The sequence below is a fragment of the Pan paniscus genome, chromosome 14, assembly GCF_029289425.2.
Source record: "Pan paniscus chromosome 14, NHGRI_mPanPan1-v2.0_pri, whole genome shotgun sequence".
NCBI lineage: Eukaryota > Metazoa > Chordata > Mammalia > Primates > Hominidae > Pan > Pan paniscus.
The window spans coordinates 110,203,682-110,221,854 of NC_073263.2; the positions used below are offsets into that span (position 1 = coordinate 110,203,682).

At 38.5% G+C, this 18,173-nt stretch overlaps 1 protein-coding gene across 1 annotated transcript in view; it reads left to right on the forward strand.

Moving 5' to 3' along the window:
- The window catches only part of MYO16 (myosin XVI), a 585,697-nt gene that overhangs the window by 91,198 nt on the left and 476,326 nt on the right, over positions 1 to 18,173 (forward strand). Inside the window, exon 4 of the mRNA XM_024925327.4 lies at positions 14,059 to 14,202. Within this exon, the coding sequence (XP_024781095.2) occupies positions 14,059 to 14,202 (144 nt within the window). The remainder of the gene's footprint in view (positions 1 to 14,058; positions 14,203 to 18,173) is intronic.

The following is an 18,173-nucleotide window of genomic DNA, read 5'->3' on the forward strand; positions in this document are numbered from 1 at the left end:
ATTGTCTCTCAAGACAAAAAGTAATGCTGTATTTCTTCACATTATAGCAAACTGTAGTAGAGGGGGTCATGCCCTTAACTTCCAGAAGCTCCTTAACATCACATAAATTTTCAACCTTGATTGCACCTGGGAATCCCATGGGTGTTATTAAAATACTGACACCTGACTCCCAACCTGAGTTGAGCCCACAAAGATTCTTACTTATTTTTTCTGGGATGTAGCTTGACCGCTGGGAGTTGTTAAGACTTCCCAGGTTATTCTAATTTATGGCCAACATTGGGGAAAAACTGCATGAAAGAGAAACTGGTGTATACCAAAGGCTCAAGAGATCTGGAATGCAAGTTATTATACAGTCAGCAGAACAGCAAAAGAACAGAGAATATTGTGATAGAAGACAGTTTGCCAAAGAATATAGGCGTTTTCTCTCTAGCACTGGAAATAGATACAAAGAGAGATTTCAAGGTAACATTTTCCTTCTCTGGAATGTTTTGGTTATGAAACGTCTCTGTTTTACACTCAGATCCTCATATGGCTTCCATGATATTTTCAAGGAGCCTCATTAGTCCCTAGATCCTAGGTTTAATTTTAAGCAAGCCTAGACTAGGCACATTCTGCTAAGAGTCTTCCGTAGATTAATATTCTCTTTATGGCAAATATCATAAGCCTGTTTTTTTGTTTGTTTTTGTTGTTGTTGAGACAGAGTCTCACTCTCGCCCAGGCTGGAGTGCAGTGGCGCAATCTTGGCTCACTGCAAGCTCTGCCTCCTGGGTTCACGCCATTCTCCTGCCTCAGCCACCTGAGTAGCTGGGACTACAGGCGCCCGCCACCACGCCCAGTGAATTTTTTGTATTTTTAGTAGAGATGGGGTTTCACCATGTTCGCTAGGATGGTCTCGATCTCCTGACCTTGTGATCCACCCGCCTCGGCCTCCCGAAGTGCTGGGATTCCAGGCGTGAGCCACCGCACCCGGCCCATAAGCCTGTTTTTCAGGAGGCCTAGTTATCAGCATGTTTGCACGTCCCAGTAGAAAACAGACCTCTTCCGTAAACATATCAGTGCAAGTCATTGTTGCTGTTACTAGGAAAGTGTTATTTCTGTGTATTTATGTGTGAGAGAGAAAGAGGAAGGAAAGGAGAAGGAAGAGGAGAGGGAAGGGAAACAAGGGGCACAGGGGACAGGGAGAGACTGTCACTTCTTCACGTGTGTGTGTCTCTGTGTGTTTATATATATATACAGAGAGAGAGAGAGATTAGATTGATATGTTAATTTTTATATTTTTCAAAATGAAGTTCCTATCTTTAAATTAGTTGTAAAGACCACCAAATCAAATACTTGTTGACTTTTACTTTATTTTTGTCCCTAACAAATATTTTTCTATATATAGATATAGATAGTATCTGACTTTTAATGAACACATATATCACTATGCTCCCAATCAACAAATCAGCAGTTGCTTTCTTGATCTTTGAAATAAAGCCACACCACCACCATCTCTCATCCCCTCGACAGCTGCCAGTCGGTTTTAAACCACCATCCCTCTTTTCTGGGTAAACAGCTTTCTCCCTCTTCTCCCAGGTTCCATCTTTGCCTGCACTATACTGTTTCCCATTCACAGCCAGGTCATGTCACTTCTGTATCTGAAATGCTCCAACAGCTTTCCTTCTCTCATAAGTAAAAGCCAAAGTCCTGCTTATGGCCACACCGTGATCTGTCTCAAGCCCCAGCCCACAGCCGTTGCAACTTCTCCAGTCACTTTCCCTCTGCGCTCTGCTCTGCTGACACTGGCCACCTTGCTGCTCCTTCAGCACTGGCCCGTGCTCCTGCTCCGTGTGCTCTTGCCGGGTTTCCACCCAGCACATGCCTCTCAGATGTACATGGCTCGCTTGCTGACTTGCTGTGGGTCTCTGCTCAACGTGATCTAAAGGAGCAGCCCTCCCTGGCTTGCCCTATGGGGTATAGTAACTCACCATTGACGCCTCACAAGCAACTCCACTTCCATCCCTTTATCTTGTTCTTTCCCATCTTTTATAGCACACTTGTCACCAAATCCATCATAGGTTCATGTGACTATTTTCTATTTCCTAGAATGTTAGCTCCATGAGAGACAGGACTTATCATATTTTCATGAATATTATAATGCCCAGGAGAGTGCCTGATACTCAGAGATGCTCAGTAGATTTGTTAAGGAGATAAGCTAATTAATTAATGTTACTACTTAATTAATATCTGACGCTGTGATAGATATTGGGGTGAAAAGATGCAAAATGCATATACTGTGTCATCTGAGGGAGACAGAAAAATAAACCACTGATTGCAGTGGACTGGAGAGGGATAAGCAGATGATAGCGAAGGAGGCAAACAATGGGGCCACAATTATTTTGTTGTGGCTGCTTCTGGGCATCAGTTACAAAGGCTTTTCTCACTCTCCTGGTCCGGCTTAATAACCCATTTGTCCAAGCTCTCATAACATACACTCCTTGCTTCTCTGTAGATATTGCCACAATGAGGTATAATTAATGGAATATGTGGCTTTTTCTCTCTGCTAGACTGAAATCTCAAAAACTGTGACTGTCTTGGATACTTTTCCTAGCAAGTGATGCATAGTGAATACTTGTCCAAGGTCTCATAACATACACTCCTTGCTTCTCCGTAGATCTTGTCACAATAGATTATAATTAATGGAATATGTGGTTTTTTCTCTCTGCTAGACTGAAATCTCAAAAACTGTGGCTGTCTTGGATACTTTTCTGTTCTTAGCATGTGATGCATAGTGAATTTTCAATGCATAGTCAATGAATGAATGAATGAACTCTAAGGATATAAGGGTCTCTTTGGGTGAAGACCTAGGTAACAGTATACAGAGTATGATCTAAGCCTAGGTGACAGAGTATAAAGATTCAGAAATGGTAGCATCTGAAGGAAAAAGAAATGAGAAGGTTAAACTGATGAAGTAGATGGAAGGCACTTTATTAACTCCCAACCCAGTGCAAGAATATTGTATTTTTATGTTGTTATGCAAAGGTTGTGAGACTAAGACAAAGTGGAGGGTGAATCTGGAGGACAGATAAGGAAACCTCGTGGCAGCTGAAGGAGGAGGTGCTCAGTGCTGAAGTCTCCTTTCCCTGGGGTTACCAAGTAAATAAATGAAAAATTGCAGGTTGCTGGAGAGATGAAATTACAGGGTTTCAAAATGTCTTAGGTACTGAAAAAGACAATGTAGCCATCTAAAATGTCAAGCGTGAGTATCTGCTGTTGGCCTCACCTTTTGGGCGTCCCACATTCCGGAGCCTGATGCTTCATCAGCACTGAGCTCTAATTAGAGACGATCAGTGACTTTTGAGGGAAAGAGAGAATGCGTGTGTGGGCATCAAGAATCAGCTGCAGAAATTACTTAGTTGTGTTTAACTCAATTGTTATTAAAAGTAGATATTTGAGAAACATATTTTAATGTTTTGGCCATATAGCATCTTTAGTTTTATCTTATTTTTAATAAAATTTCAACAAATACATCTGAATTAATCTTTTTACCCCACCATTTATTGAATGCGTGTGTTAAACATATGGCAGGTATCAGGTACTCTGACAGACAGAAGGGGAATAATTGCAAAAAGTAACAATGTCTGTATCCCAGGCAGTTGGTCTCATGAGGCCAGTATAGAAGAAACCTTAGATTTAACTCTTTGCAAAAAAAAAAAAAAAAAAAAAAATTATGTTTATGAAGTAAAAAACAGTATTACCTACGTTTTGCTAAAATGTTGTCCAGGGTTTTGTTATTACCTTTATTCGATGAGCAATTGAGAAGGCGCTCCCAATGGTAACTGAACCCTCAGCCTCAGACTATAGCCAAGCTCAGGTGAAATATATTAGAAATAAGAAATACTCTTTCTTTGATCAAGTGAATTCTAGTTGTAACATAGATATAGGTATTTAAACAGTGGAATTCATGTAGCTGTTAAAAATATTGAGCCGGCCAGGCACGGTGACTCACGCCTGTAATCTCAGCACTTTGGGAGGCCGAGGCAGGCAGACACGAGGTCAGGAGATCGAGACCACCCTGGCTAACATGACGAAACCCTGTCTCTACTAAAAATACAAAAAATTAGCCGGGCGTGGTGGCGGGCGCCTGTAATCCCAGCTACTTGGGAGGCTGAGGCAGGAGAATGTTGTGAACCTGGGAGGTGGAGCTTGCAGTGAACTGAGATCACGCCACTGCACTCCAGCCTGGGCGACAGAGCGAGACTCCATCTCAAAAAAAAAAAAAAAAAAATTGAGCCATAATGTATCTGAAACTATGTCCAAAACATATTATACATGCCCAAAGCGGGTTACAGAATAGTGCATATAGCACAATCGGATGTATGAGAGAGAAAGAGAGAATCCTTTTAACAGCCAACGGAGGATCTTGAAGACCAGATAAGCAATTTTCAACAGTGACTCAGGTTGGGGAAAAGGGGACCAGGTTTTGTAATTATTTTCTGTTTCCTTTTACAAATGACTTGAACATTTTAAATAAGAAACGTGCGTGTTTCATATAATAAAACCAACATATAAAATTAGTTAAGACTGTTTTTATTCAAAGTTTAAATTTTGAATAATGTAACAATTTGGCTACTCAAACAAGAAAATGTGCTGCCCCAAACCGAGCTGCTCTTTGCTCTTCACCATCAGTTTCTCTAAAGGCTTGGATGCTATAAGAAGCAGAGATAATTAGCACCTTACTACAGTAGGGGTGGTTCAACAGCCTAATATCTTCAAAGTCTAGCAGAAAATAATGTATTTTGTAAAGAGGCAGAATATCAGGATTCTAGAGAAAATGGCTAAAGAAATATCTTATTTTTAAAAATGTCTAGGTGTTAAAGAACAAAAATAGTTGCTGTGTGGAAGTTGTCCACCAGTGACCCTGCCCACCCACCTGGACATTGGCCATTGAACTCCAAGCCCCTTTTTTGCTTTCCTAGAAGAAAAAGAGCAAGAGCTACAAGGGCAGACTCTAGCAAGAACATCAATCACAGCAGAAGACAATATCCCCTCTGCACAGGAAGGTATTCCACACGGGGCCCCCACTCCACATCCTCCAAGGACCTCGCAGGGGCTGTTCCTGCATGTTCCTTGGAGGATGTGGAATGGGGGCCCCATGGAGGATGCACAGCAGGAAGCAGGAGGCAGGCGAGGGGCAGAGAAGAGAGTGGGCACAGCCAGGCGAGTTGGGTGATACTGATGTCTGAGGGTGAGCGCTGCAGGGTGCTGCCTGGCGCTGGCAAACAGGCAATGGAGGGGCCACGGACTGTGAACAAGAGACTCTTCACATAACCCCAGGGGTGCAATTCAAGATTCAAAATCCTGGCTGGATGTGGCTTTTTTCAAATTCATTGTCTTTTGGGTCCTTGAGAACCATCACATCCATAACTGGAAAGTCCCTAGTTCAGAATTTTAGATCATTAGTGAGATATCCAGCTGAATCTTGGAAGAGAATCGTAACCTTGACCTGCCTGCCGATGTATTTTTATCATGACTCCCTGCATGCATGGCTTAGGGGGCAAAAGGGCAACAGAAGAGCACATTGCGATGATGTTTTAAATGCTACTGGAAACCCAATGGATGAGTTTTCCATTTTTTAGGAATACACCACACGGGCCTGATTTGCTCCACATCAAATGATCTAAGAAAGGCCCCAGTGAAGTTAGCAACTAGATTTTGTGTTTCGTTTTGTTTTTATATCTTTGTAATAAGGACCCCAAAGTATTAAGAATCAGAACTCTTTCCTGACAGGGTGAAGGCAGATAACAAGGCATTTTTCACAGACTTCTTATAGAATTATAGCTCCCCTAAGGAAACTTGCAGACATTCACCTTCAAAGCCACTGGTAACAAAATCTTTCCTGGAGAAACTAGAGTTTTGTAGCAAGAAAGGGTTTCCTTACTTATCAGCCTGAAACTCACCTACTTAGAAAGTCTTTCTTTAAGCAACCCTAATAATTTACATTACTCTCTAGATGTACCAAACTGCTTATAATTCCACAAATGGCTGATCCCATTCCTCCTCAATATCAGTCAGGCTGTTTCTTACTTTGGGGAGCTCTACCGAGACGGGCCAGCAGCTCACCACGGTCCCATCTCAGCTTTCTGCCTGCGTCATTCCCCAGTTGTAGGTTGTTGGTTCAGAGGTGAGTTCTTGTTTATAATATCAGCCCTCTGGCTTAGCACAGCACTGGGTGCATAGTAGTTCCTCAGTGAATATGTACATTTAACTAACAGATATATGAATGTCTCACCCCAGGCCGCACCCACTTGTTCACTGCCTCTTGATCCTTCAAGACTAGCTCCTGTGTTCCCATATTCAATTATCCAATTCCTATCAGGCTGTTAGGTACCTTCTGCTGTGACTCCATAGAATGCTATGTATACCCTTTATCATAAACCTCACAATATCAAACAGCACTATTTCTTAAGAGTAGTTACTATGTAATTCACCTTTATATATACCTTGCCAAGTACAGCTGGAATACAGTGTTGCCTAATAAAATCTAGAGAATTTAAAATGCAGCAAACCAGTGCTGCTGATGAAGGAGATTGGTTTACATTCACCCAAAGGGTAACAGGTTTTTAGGATTTTAAAATTTCTGGATGTGGTTCAGTGTTTAGAGTCTGGTTCAATTGGCTGGAAGCTGCGGCTCTCTGCAGTGCAAATAGAAATAATAAATATGATTCAACTCACAGCATTCTGGGTAGTTTATCTATGGCAAGATAATCTGGAGTATAATATTTGCCAGAGAGAAGATCATGAAAAGCAAAAATAAGTATGTTCAAGATAACACTACAGTGAATATGATCCTTCAATGTGACATGGTGGCAGAGAAGTGGACGAGAGTTTGCAAAGATTCAAGCACAGGCTGAAAGGGCCAGTCTGCGATATTGCTGTTGAATAAAAACAAGCGTATGGAAGTTCCAGAATCATGTTAGATTTTAAGAAATTGCAATAAATTTAAATTTATTTTGCTGCTGATATAAATTTATCTATTTTGTCTGCTACTTTTCTTCTCTCTCTGTCACTGTTTCTGACTTTCACTATAGAAATGTTCTTTGAACTACTGAGAACTCATAAACATAGGACAAAAACATGGACTATATCTCACTCAAATCGTGCACCTCACATCACTTCTTCTTCCCCCATAGCTACCTAAAAGTTCAGAGTTTTGTTTTTTGTTTTTTGTTTTTTTTTTTAATTTACTGGTAGAACTGTGCCTGGCACATGACATTCACGAAGACAACCCTGGATCAAACTGGATGCTTTCCTAGTAATTATTTCTCTAGTCTCCTCTGCCATGACTGCTCTGTAACCACTACAGAGAAGAGAAGGGGAAGCTTGCATTGTAAAACATGTAGACTTGTGAAAAGTCATGTTAAAATAGATCCAACACTCATTTTAAAAATTGGCAAAAGATAACTCTTACGTATGAACCACAGAATTTGATTTGAATCTTCAGACTTGATGTGTGATTTGTAAATATTTGTAATGATTTTCTGATTTACTGAGTGATAGATTTCAGGGTCATTCATGATATGTTCATTAGCCAATCAGAAGGGCCAGGATCCAGAAACCACCCCTTACACCAAGACAGAAAAAAAAAAATAGACAATGCATTTTAAGTTCGAAGTTCCCTTTGCTTGTCATTTGGTTCCTATGATTTTCAGTACTTTCAGATGAATCAATAATGTGCATTGTGTTGAGTTTGTATATTAAGACATATTACCTTTGTTTAGAAAGTTACATATGAGTGAAATAGTGCAGTACAAGAGAAGCTGTGAACTGCTGATGCTGTGTTGAAAAGATTTGTTGACACATTCTAACCACACGGTCAACGGTTTGGACAGCCTTTGAGGAAGGACTTGCTCTCTCATCACTTTGCTCTCTCAGTTTGTCTTAGGAGGCAGAATGAGGTATTGGAGTCATAGATTGGGATGCCAGAATTTAATATTTCAGAGTGAAGCCAGTCTTGCTAATACAAACCAGATGTGTGGATAAAGATTGGTGGAGTCCAGGAGGGATGACATTTTGGGGTTCTTATGTGGAGTAAGTGGTATTGTTAACGCTTCCTCTGTTGATGGTGTTCAGGAGGGATGACATTTTGGGGATCTTATGTGGAGTAAGTGATATCATTAATGCTTCCTCTGTTGATGGTGTTCTAAGGGGAGAGAAGACTGTCATCATGGTCCCCAAGTCTTCCATGACAGAGAAGAGTGACCAGGTTGGGAGATGAGGTAGTACATAAGGATTGGGTAAATCTTAGAAAGAAGCACATCAATGTAAGCGTTCAGTGATTCCAGAAGAATCAATGATAAGCTCAGAAGATATCCAAGCTTTTTTAGTGCTCTGTGGAAGAATAAGTTTCCCTACACTGGACAAGGCTGCAGGAGAGATGGTGTTTTCAGGGAGACTGACTTCCATTTAGGTTCTCTGGACATTTCCAGAAGTGGAAATTGGGCTGGGTTCGCATCATTCCGTGGAGGGGAGTAATCTGTGGCCATGAAGGAATCTAGGAGCTTAGTTGATTAAAGGGCTTGGTAATTCAGGGCAGGCATCACAGGCAGGTTACCCATATAATCACATGGGGCCTTCTTTTTAGAAAGGTACCATGCTTGATTTCACCCTCTGATATCACTATCTTGAAATTGTCAATAATTTTAAAACTAGAAGCCACGAATTTTCATTTTGCACTGGGTCCCACCTTAACTAGCTCTTCTTGGCATTTTGAGAGGTAAATGAAGGTGACAGCAGGAGCTTGGGGACCTGGCTCCAGGCTGCAGGTGGAGGGCCTGGTGGTGTTGGAGTTCTGCTGGGCATGACAGAATGTGGGTCCAGTCACTTTCTTGGTGCCATAAAGTGTCACCAGAAAGTGGCTGACATAAGGAAGAACAACCTGAATTGGGAGGAAGATTTCCTGGCTTGAAGAAAATTCTTTCTAGGGAAGTAGATTTACTACATAACAATATTATAAGAACATTGTAACAGGAATGCTCCACCATCATACTCTTTTCAGACAAGAGTGACTAGAAAGTATTTATTGCTGTCAAATTATTATTCATAATCCTCTGAAATGTGATTCCCAAAATTATATCACTTGAGAGGGGCTGATATCACTTTCAACACTGGATCTAATTAACTCTGTTTGGTGAAAGACAGTGAAAATCCAAGCTTCAGGTATCTGAATATAAATGTAGATTCCTGAGGTGCAGGTCGAGGATATCTTGACAGGCACAGAAGGAGGAGGTCACATCTTTATTGATTATACGCTGAGCTATCACAAAGCTAAAGAGGGCAGAAAAGGAATTACTTGCATATGAATTTCCTAAAATGAAGTAGATCCGGGCCTCACATTCTAACATCAAATTTATTGAACTTTCATACTGTGCCACTCACCTTCTGTGTCCTTGTACCCAAACCTGAAGCTCCAGGGGATGGGGCCTCAGTTCATACGGTCAGGGCACTGAGTCTAGTGACCGTTTTTTTTATTGCTACACATCGCCCAGAACATCAGATACAGAAAGACCTTAGTTCAAAACCAAAATTATTCTGTAAGAATTCGCATTTGTCATTGCACCTATTGCTTACTTGAATCCTAATAATGGTGTCTGCTAATACATTCCTCCATACTCTTCAGGGACCTCACACCATGCTTTTTCATGGTGGTTGTTGTACACTCTTGAGACGATCTGATAATAGGGGATGGTATGAGTATTCAGTTAGTGTATCATGATTGTGAAGTGTAATTTGAACACCCATTTTTTTGGTGAAGTGAGAGATAAATATTTTGCCTTATCTTTGAAGCTGTTTGTTTCTTTTGAAATACTGAATTTTGAGAGTTCTTTGTATATTCTTGATAAATGTCTTTTAACAGATGGGTGTCTTGTTAATATTTTGTCTTAGGTTATGGCTTGTCTTTTTATTCACTGAGAAGTATCTTCTGAAGGGTAGAGGATTTTTGTTTTCATTAAATTCGATTTGCTAATATTTCCCCTGATAGGCTGCATTTTTAGTATCATCACTAAGATTTTCTGTTATGTTCTTTTTAGAACTTTTGTAACTTTTGGTTTTACATTTTTTGCAATTTTACATTATGAGTAATATTTTTATATAGGACAAAATATAGGTCAAAAGTATTTTTATACATGTGTGTACCCAATTGTTTCAGTATAATTGACTGAAAGAACATTCTTCCTTCACTGAATTGCCCTTACCAGTTTCTTGAAAATTAGTTGTCTATACATGAATTGATCTATTTCTAAATTCTGTATTGTGTTTCATTGATTAATTTGATTTTATGCCAACACCACACTGCTTTGATTGCTATAACTTCATAACAAGTCTTGAAATTAGTTAGCTTTAGTCCATGAATTTTGGGTTCCACCACCCTAAAGTTTTTTGGGCAATTTTAGGTCCTTTGCATTAACTTATGAATTTTAGATTCAGCTTTTCAATATCTATAAAAAAAAACCCTTCTGGAATTATGACACATTTGGATTGAATCTACAGATCAATTTGAGAAGGACTGGTTTCTTAACAATATTGCATCTTCTGACCCAAGAACACACTGAATTTCCATTTATTTAGGTTTAAAAAATTATCTCACTAACGTTTTGTTGATTTTGGTGTGCAGGTCTTACTGATATTTTGTCAGATTTGTCCCTAAGTATTTCAATATTCTTAATGCTATTTTAATTTAAAAATTATTTTTCAAAGGCTTACCACTAGCATATAGAAATATCTTTGTTTTTTGTATAGTGATCTTGTATCTTTCAAATTTGCTATCTTAATTATTGGTTCTAATAACTTTGTATATTCCATTATATTTTCTACATAGATGATCATGTCATATGCGAATAATGGCAGTTTTAATTTTTGCTTTTCAATCTAGATTAATTTGGCTTCTTATTCATTCCTTTTTGCCATGGCTAGTACTGCCAGTGGAATGTTGAAGGGAAGTGGCAAAAGTGAACATGCTTGTCATCTTCTTGGTTTCAGTGGAAGGGGTGGAGGGTTTCTTGGAGACAATTATTAGCTCTTGCTTTGTTATCCAGTCTAATACTCCCTGCCTTTTAACTGTGTCATTTAGAATATTTGCACTTATTTATATGGTTACTTATATGTTTGGTTGAAATCTACCACCTTCCTTTTTTTTAGTACTTGTGTCATTTGTTTTTCTTTCCTCTTTTTCTGCCTTCTTTAGGTTTGAGTGTTTTTCGTGATTCAATTTTAACTCTTTAGCGGTATTACGCACGGTGCATGTTATTTTGGTGGTTGCTTTAGTATTTTTAGGATACATCTTTGACATAACCCTCTCTTGTTTCAAGTGGCATCCTACCCATTCACATGTAGCATAAAAACATTCCTTACAATATTATGTTTTCATTTCTCCCCTTCCCGCCTTTGTTTTATTGCTGTGATATATTTTAATCTGTATATATTATAAGCCTTTTACTCTCTTGTGATTTTTAAACAATTATATTTTAAATATACTAAATGAGAAAATATATATAACTCATATAGTCACAATTCTCAGTGCTCTTCAGTCTGATATAATCTTTTAAAAAGATCTCTCACAGATCACTGATGCTCTGCCATTTTTAAAAAATTATTTTTCTTTCCTTGTCATATTTTGTTTAATTTATGTTGCTGCTTTGGAGTTCATTCATCTTTTCTTCTGAAATATCTAGTCTGCTGTTGATCCCATCTAAGCCATTAAAGGTCTCATCTCTGAAAGTTAAATTTGAGTCTTTTTAATATCTCTCATTTATGTACTTAACATCTTCAATAGATCCCCTCACTTTCTGAACATAGGGAATATAGTTATAAATATGGTTTTAACACCTGATTTGCTCATTCAAACAGGTGTATCTCTTCTTGGTTTGTTTCCATTATCAATTTTTCTGTTCATTGTGGATCCTATTTTCCTGCTTTTTTGTATACTTGGCAATTTTTTTGGTGGATTCTAGACAGAGTAAATTTTGCCTTGTTGGGTATTCGATATTTTTGTAAATAATCTTGAACTCTTTGGGGGCTACTAAGTTATTTGGAAACAGTTTCATCTTTTCAGGGCCTGAATTTCAAATTTTTTAGTTGGGAACAGAACAGCATTTAGTTTAGGACTCATATTTCCCTCCACTGAAGCAAAACACATCTAGTACTCTACCCAGTGCTCTGTCAGTTACACAGTTTTCAGTCTGGTTGGCAGGAACAGGCACCGTTTCTTGCAATTTATGAGCCCTGAGTCCTCTTTCTTTTCAGGCAGTTCTTTGCCTGACCTTGGGCAGTTTCCTAGAGTGCATGTGCTGATCATTATTCAGCTGAGCACTTGAGGGAGGCATTCTTTAGAACTTTAAAGTTTTTCTCTGTGCATCTTTGTCCTCTCTGCTACTCTGCTCTGAAATTTAGCCACCCTGGTCTCTCAAGACATTTCAAGAGTCAGCCCTGGTCAAGCCAGGTTCTTCTCCCTGTGCTGTAGCTTGGGAACTCTCTCAAGGTAGGAGGCTGGAAGAGTAGTAGGGCTTATTTTGTTTGCTGCCCATCATTCAGAGGTCATATATTTTGTTTTTCTTTTTTAGTTGATTCAAGCAGGAAGGTACATCTGGTCTCTGTTACAGGGAAGCAGAAATTCTACAATGATTTGTTTTTAATGGTACTATCCAGTAAATTGGTGGGTAAATTTGTGTGCCAGTGCTTCCAGTGGGATATTGATTGGCATTCCTTTGGGGAGAGAAATCTGTTCTATGCATACACATCACAGAAAAAGTATGTATCTCATAACCCAGAAATTTTGCTGACCTATTTAATAATAGGTTTTTAAAAACTAATTGTACTAATATGCATTTAGCATTATGTAACTTATAGATGTAAATATGAAAGATACTCGTAAGGCTGGGTGTGGTGGTTCTCGCCTGTAATCCCAGCACTTTGGGAGGCCGAGGTGGGCGGATCACGATGTCAAGAGATTGAGACCATCCTGGCCAACATGGTGAAACCCCATCTCCACTAAAAATACAAAAATTAGCTGGGTGTGGTGGCATGCACCTCTAGTCCCAGCTACTCTCCCAGGCAGGACAATTACTTGAACCTGGGAAGTGGAGGTTGCAGTGAGCTGAGATCGCGCCACTGCACTCCAGTCTGGTGACAAAGTGAGACTCTGTTTCAAAAAAAAGAAAAAGAAAAAGAAAAATACTCATAAAAGGACTGGATGATTTGAAGAGGCCAATGCAAATAAATATGTGGGACTTTTCAAAATTAAACATTCAAGATGGTAAAGGCAGAACATCAAGGTACAGGACTCATCTAAGTGCAGTTGCATAGATCGTACACCCGTGATGCCAGACCTGACTTATATATACAATATTTACCTGAGTTTCAACTATAAATAGTAAATAAAGTTAAGTTGCTGGATGGTTTGATTTAGTAAATTATTGAACATATATAAAATGCAACATTATAAAATCATTAAAATTCATTTTAGGAGACTCTTAAATTTCAGCTGTTAACTCTTACAATATGACATGCTGTGAAACGTGACTAGGGTGAAGGTTACAGATGGGAATGTTGAGGAATTAAGTTAGAGGGATTCTGAAGGGCCTTGTCTATCTTGGATGCCATTAAATAGTTACACTGTATTCTTTTGACAGTGACAAAGGATGCATGTTTTAGAGTAGAAGGGTATTATGATCAACTCTGTATTTTTAGAAAGATAATTATTGTAAATGGTTCAAGTTTTTTTTAAATAATCCTATCTACAAATGAAATAAAAACCAGTAAGTGAAGTACTTTTTTCGACCTTCCTACTATCTACCCTGATTTTCTTCTTTCTGTCTGCTGTTCCTTGACCCAGTTCCCCAGAAGTCTTGCGTATGTTCTTTTCCTTGTTGGTTAGTTGGGGAAATCCATCTTTTCCCAGGTTAGCTTCACCTCTCAACTCCCAAAATTGGCATTGAAGTTTTTTTTAAATTTGTGGACATTTGGAATAAGCCATATCACAGTTTGTAATAATTTGATATTTCCTTGTATTCTTCCTTTTAGTGTGCTCGGTATGATAATGCCTTCATTGCAGAAATTCTGATTGACAGAGGAGTCAACGTCAACCACCAGGATGAAGACTTCTGGACACCCATGCACATTGCCTGTGCCTGCGATAACCCTGATATTGTCCTGCTTCTTGTATTAGTAAGTAAAGCAATTCAGTTTACGATTTGAAGATTTGATGGCATGTAAAAGGCTATATATTTAACTAATGCTGTTTTACAATATGTAATATTTTGGTTGAGAAAAATCTGCATATGTTATCATGTATTTCCCTAGAACACAAGACAATTGGAGACTAAGGTTGTGGGTCACATAGTTTATAAAACAATTTGTGCAGATACTATGCCAAATGCAACTTCTCTTGCCTTTCCTTGGGAATTATATGCCTTGATACAAGTCAGTTTCAACTAAAATGGTTTGATAATTTTGCTTTTCAATTCATTCTCATTTTTAAATTTTTAGCCAAAGAGGCATAACATTATAAGGAGATATGGTTTATATTGAATCTTATTTTTTCTTGGTTACATCTGGTAAAGAAGTGTCTACAATGTTTGTTTACATGAAAACGGGAACTTTAAATATAAAAAGCATTGGAATTTGTTGTTTTGTTTGTTATTTTCAGTTAATCTTACATCCAGACGTTGATCCTCACACATACTTTATTTTGGAATAGTGATCTCTAGAAAGTATTTCAAGAAACTATTTACAATTTTTAGAAAACACACTGGAATATATGAGCAAGAATGATTTGCTTTTATTTTATTTATTTAAAAAATTAACTTCTTAATGCCTTGCTATTATGCACCTGGATTTTCACATTTTTTTATGTAGACTCTCAAGAATTTACACAAAAGCAAACTGATGCTCGAATATATTAAACAACTTGCCGTAAGCCAAAAGCAAACTATAGTTAAGAACTCAAGTTCATTGTCAGAAGTCCATTTTTTGTCACTGAGCCATGCTACCAATATTGGTTTCCCATGCCTGCCATACCAATTACCGCATAGTTGGTGGCTGAACACAAGCACCTTTGCGGAGGTTAGAAGTCTGAAGTCAAGGTGTGGACAGGGCCGTGCTCCCCCTGTAGGCCCTAGTGATGAAACTTTCCTTGGTGCTTCCTAGTTACGGTGACCCCTGCAGTCCCCTGATGTTCCTTAGATTATAGCAGCATCACTCCAGTCTCTGCCTCCATCAGCACATGACTTTCTTCTGTGTCAGTGTGTCCAACTCTCTCATTCTTTCCTTTCAGAAGACACCAGTCATAGGATTTAGGGCCCACCCTAAGGCAGGTGGCCTCATTTAACTTGATCACATCTCCGAAGACCTTATTCCCCAATAAGATCGCATCTACACTACTAGGGAGCATAGCTTTTTTCTGGAAAACATTTTAAATACACCATACTGCCCCTCTTCCCCCGCTCTTAAAATTATGAACAAAAATATTTTGGGATTAAAGGCTGTACATTGGGACTGTCTTAATCTTGTATGAGGTTTAATTTTGTCTAGTTTTCTCTGATTTGTCCTTCAAGAATATGTACACTTTCTTTTTTTTTTACAGTAGAAATAGATGTCACTAAAAAATGTATTTCTTTCAAATTCTGGAAGATGGAGGGAATATTAAGGAAAGACAAAGGAAATAAAGATTATTTAGCTGAAATATAAATTTTTAGAGGGCTAGTACTGTACATAAAAAAGCATGAAAAGCTACCTGACTCATTTATAAAACAAGATTTTTGTTTTGTAGATACAGAGCCTAAGAGGCACTAAATTGCCAGTTCACCATAAAGGCCATAGAATTTCTCCAGAATTGAAAAAAACTATAAAATATATTACAGAAAGGAACCAAATCACCTTTCGAGTAATGCTGTGACCTGATCAACTTTAGACATCTTTAGAATGCTAACAACTCATAGAGCACTCAGCTGGGTCATTTAAGGAGGAACTACGTTCATAGTAGTTGTTTGATACATTTTTTGATAGTTCAACTAGCTGCTTTAATTATAAAAGAATGAGATAGGCTTGATTCATGGCTTTTGCAGTTTTTCTATGTTCTGATTTCTTTTTTTCTAAATACTAGTTTTAATTTTTTTCAAAGCCCATCCTTATTTCTTTTCTCTGACTAATTATTATTAATTAAATTAAGCCGTGCCAAAAGAAGCTCTTTCTTCCTGCATGCAAAATGGCCATACTTATTCTCACAAATGAATATTCATATGGTTGTGCTTAAAATTTTAAAATCCTGCTTCCATTTCCTCAATGCAAATGTCTGGACACAGGCTTCAGTTTCTTGAGTTCAGAAAGGTTTGTGAGATCTCAGTTTCACTGCCAGCCAGGATTCCCTTCCTCCATTCTGAATGTAGCAGTTTCTTATTTCTGATGGGAAAGAGCAAGAGGACTTGCCTTCTTTCTATAGTCTCTACTGAGTCTAGATTGTGGTATCTCACAGGATACTCACAATTAAATATTGCAGGAACAGCCCTGAATTGATGAACCAAATTATGACAAAGAAAAGAAGAGTCAGATCTGAGTTACATTTCAAGCAAAGTAGCTCATAAAATAACAGTGTAGTGACTCAGGTGCAGTATCTATAACTACATGAAATGACTCCCCTTCAGCATCTAGGAGACTGGTATCACAGATAGCATATGATAAGGTTCGGCCATGTCCCCACTCCAATCTCATCTTGGAGTTCCCATAATCCCCACATGTCACAAGAGGTAACTGAATCATAGGCGTGGTTTCCCCCATGCTATTCTCATGACGGTAAGTTCTCATGAGATCCTATGGTTTCATAAGGGGCTTTCTCCTTCACTGGGCTCTCATTATTTCTCCTGCTGCCCTATGAAGAGGTGCCTTCCACCATGATTGTAAGTTCCCTGAGGCCTCCCCAGCCATGCAGAAGTGTGAGTCCGTTAAACCTCTTTTCTTTATAAATTACCCAGTCTAGGGTATTTCGTCATAGCAGCGTGAGAACAGGCTAATACAGCATAATTGTCAGAACTAGCATTTATAGTCTAGAGGTAGCAAAACACGTAGACCACCTTGAGCACAAGAAGGAGGCATGTTTATAACCAGAGCTAGGATTGGGGCAGGCCATCAGGACTGGTATCTGGTGTAACAACATAATTATAAAAATAAATTAGATATACTGGCAAGTTACTCAGACCTTTCCTGTGACTCCTTGTGTAACTGAGGTAATAGACATTAGCCTTCTTCATGTTGAGGCTAAGCAGCATCTTCCAAAGGAAATTTGATTAAAAAATGGCACCAATCCTGGTTTCCTAAATGAATGTTTAGAAAAAGGGTAACAATTTGGAGAAGTTTATATTGTTGTCCTAACTAGGAATACCCTCACATCATTGTCAGACTCAGCGCTAAGTTCATTAGGATGTGGAGAGTTCTAGACACTCCTTCTCTGTACTTTTATTTTATCTTCCTATTCTTTGATACATGCCCGCATTTACTGTTAAGATTACCAGTATATTATCTGTGTTCCTTGATATTTCATCCCATTACGAATATTATACTTGTTTAAATAATGACTTCTTTTTCTCTTTGTTCTTATGAGATACAGTTTCTGTAACTCCTATTTGTTCCCATGGCAACAACTCAATCGCATTAATGGCCAGTTGCCTTTAAAATAAACATCTCTTCTGCCTGGAAAAATTTGATGTATATTCAGTAATTCTTTATCTAACTAACACCAGCTTCAGGTTAGGCATTTAATAAATAATTAGCTTCTAGCAAGTCACAGAAGTAGTTAGCACATGCATGCATTGCTGTTTGTTAAAACAGTGCCTAGCACTTGATAGATGCTTAGTGTATGCTTGAATATCATCTCTCAAGCTAAACATATGAATCAACAAATGAATGAAAGAAAGCAGGCCAGTTTTTGGAATTCAGCCTGAAAAATATTGACAATATTAACTCATATGTAATAAAAGCTGCCGTATAACCACATCCATCCTTTTACATATTCTAGACTTCTTTACCTCACGTGTTCTACGCTTGTATTACAAGTGCTTGCTTTAGCACACAAATCATCTCAATATCTGATGAGTTTGCTTTTCCTTACCAAACAGAATTGAGGGGGAAAAAAACTAGTTGTGTTT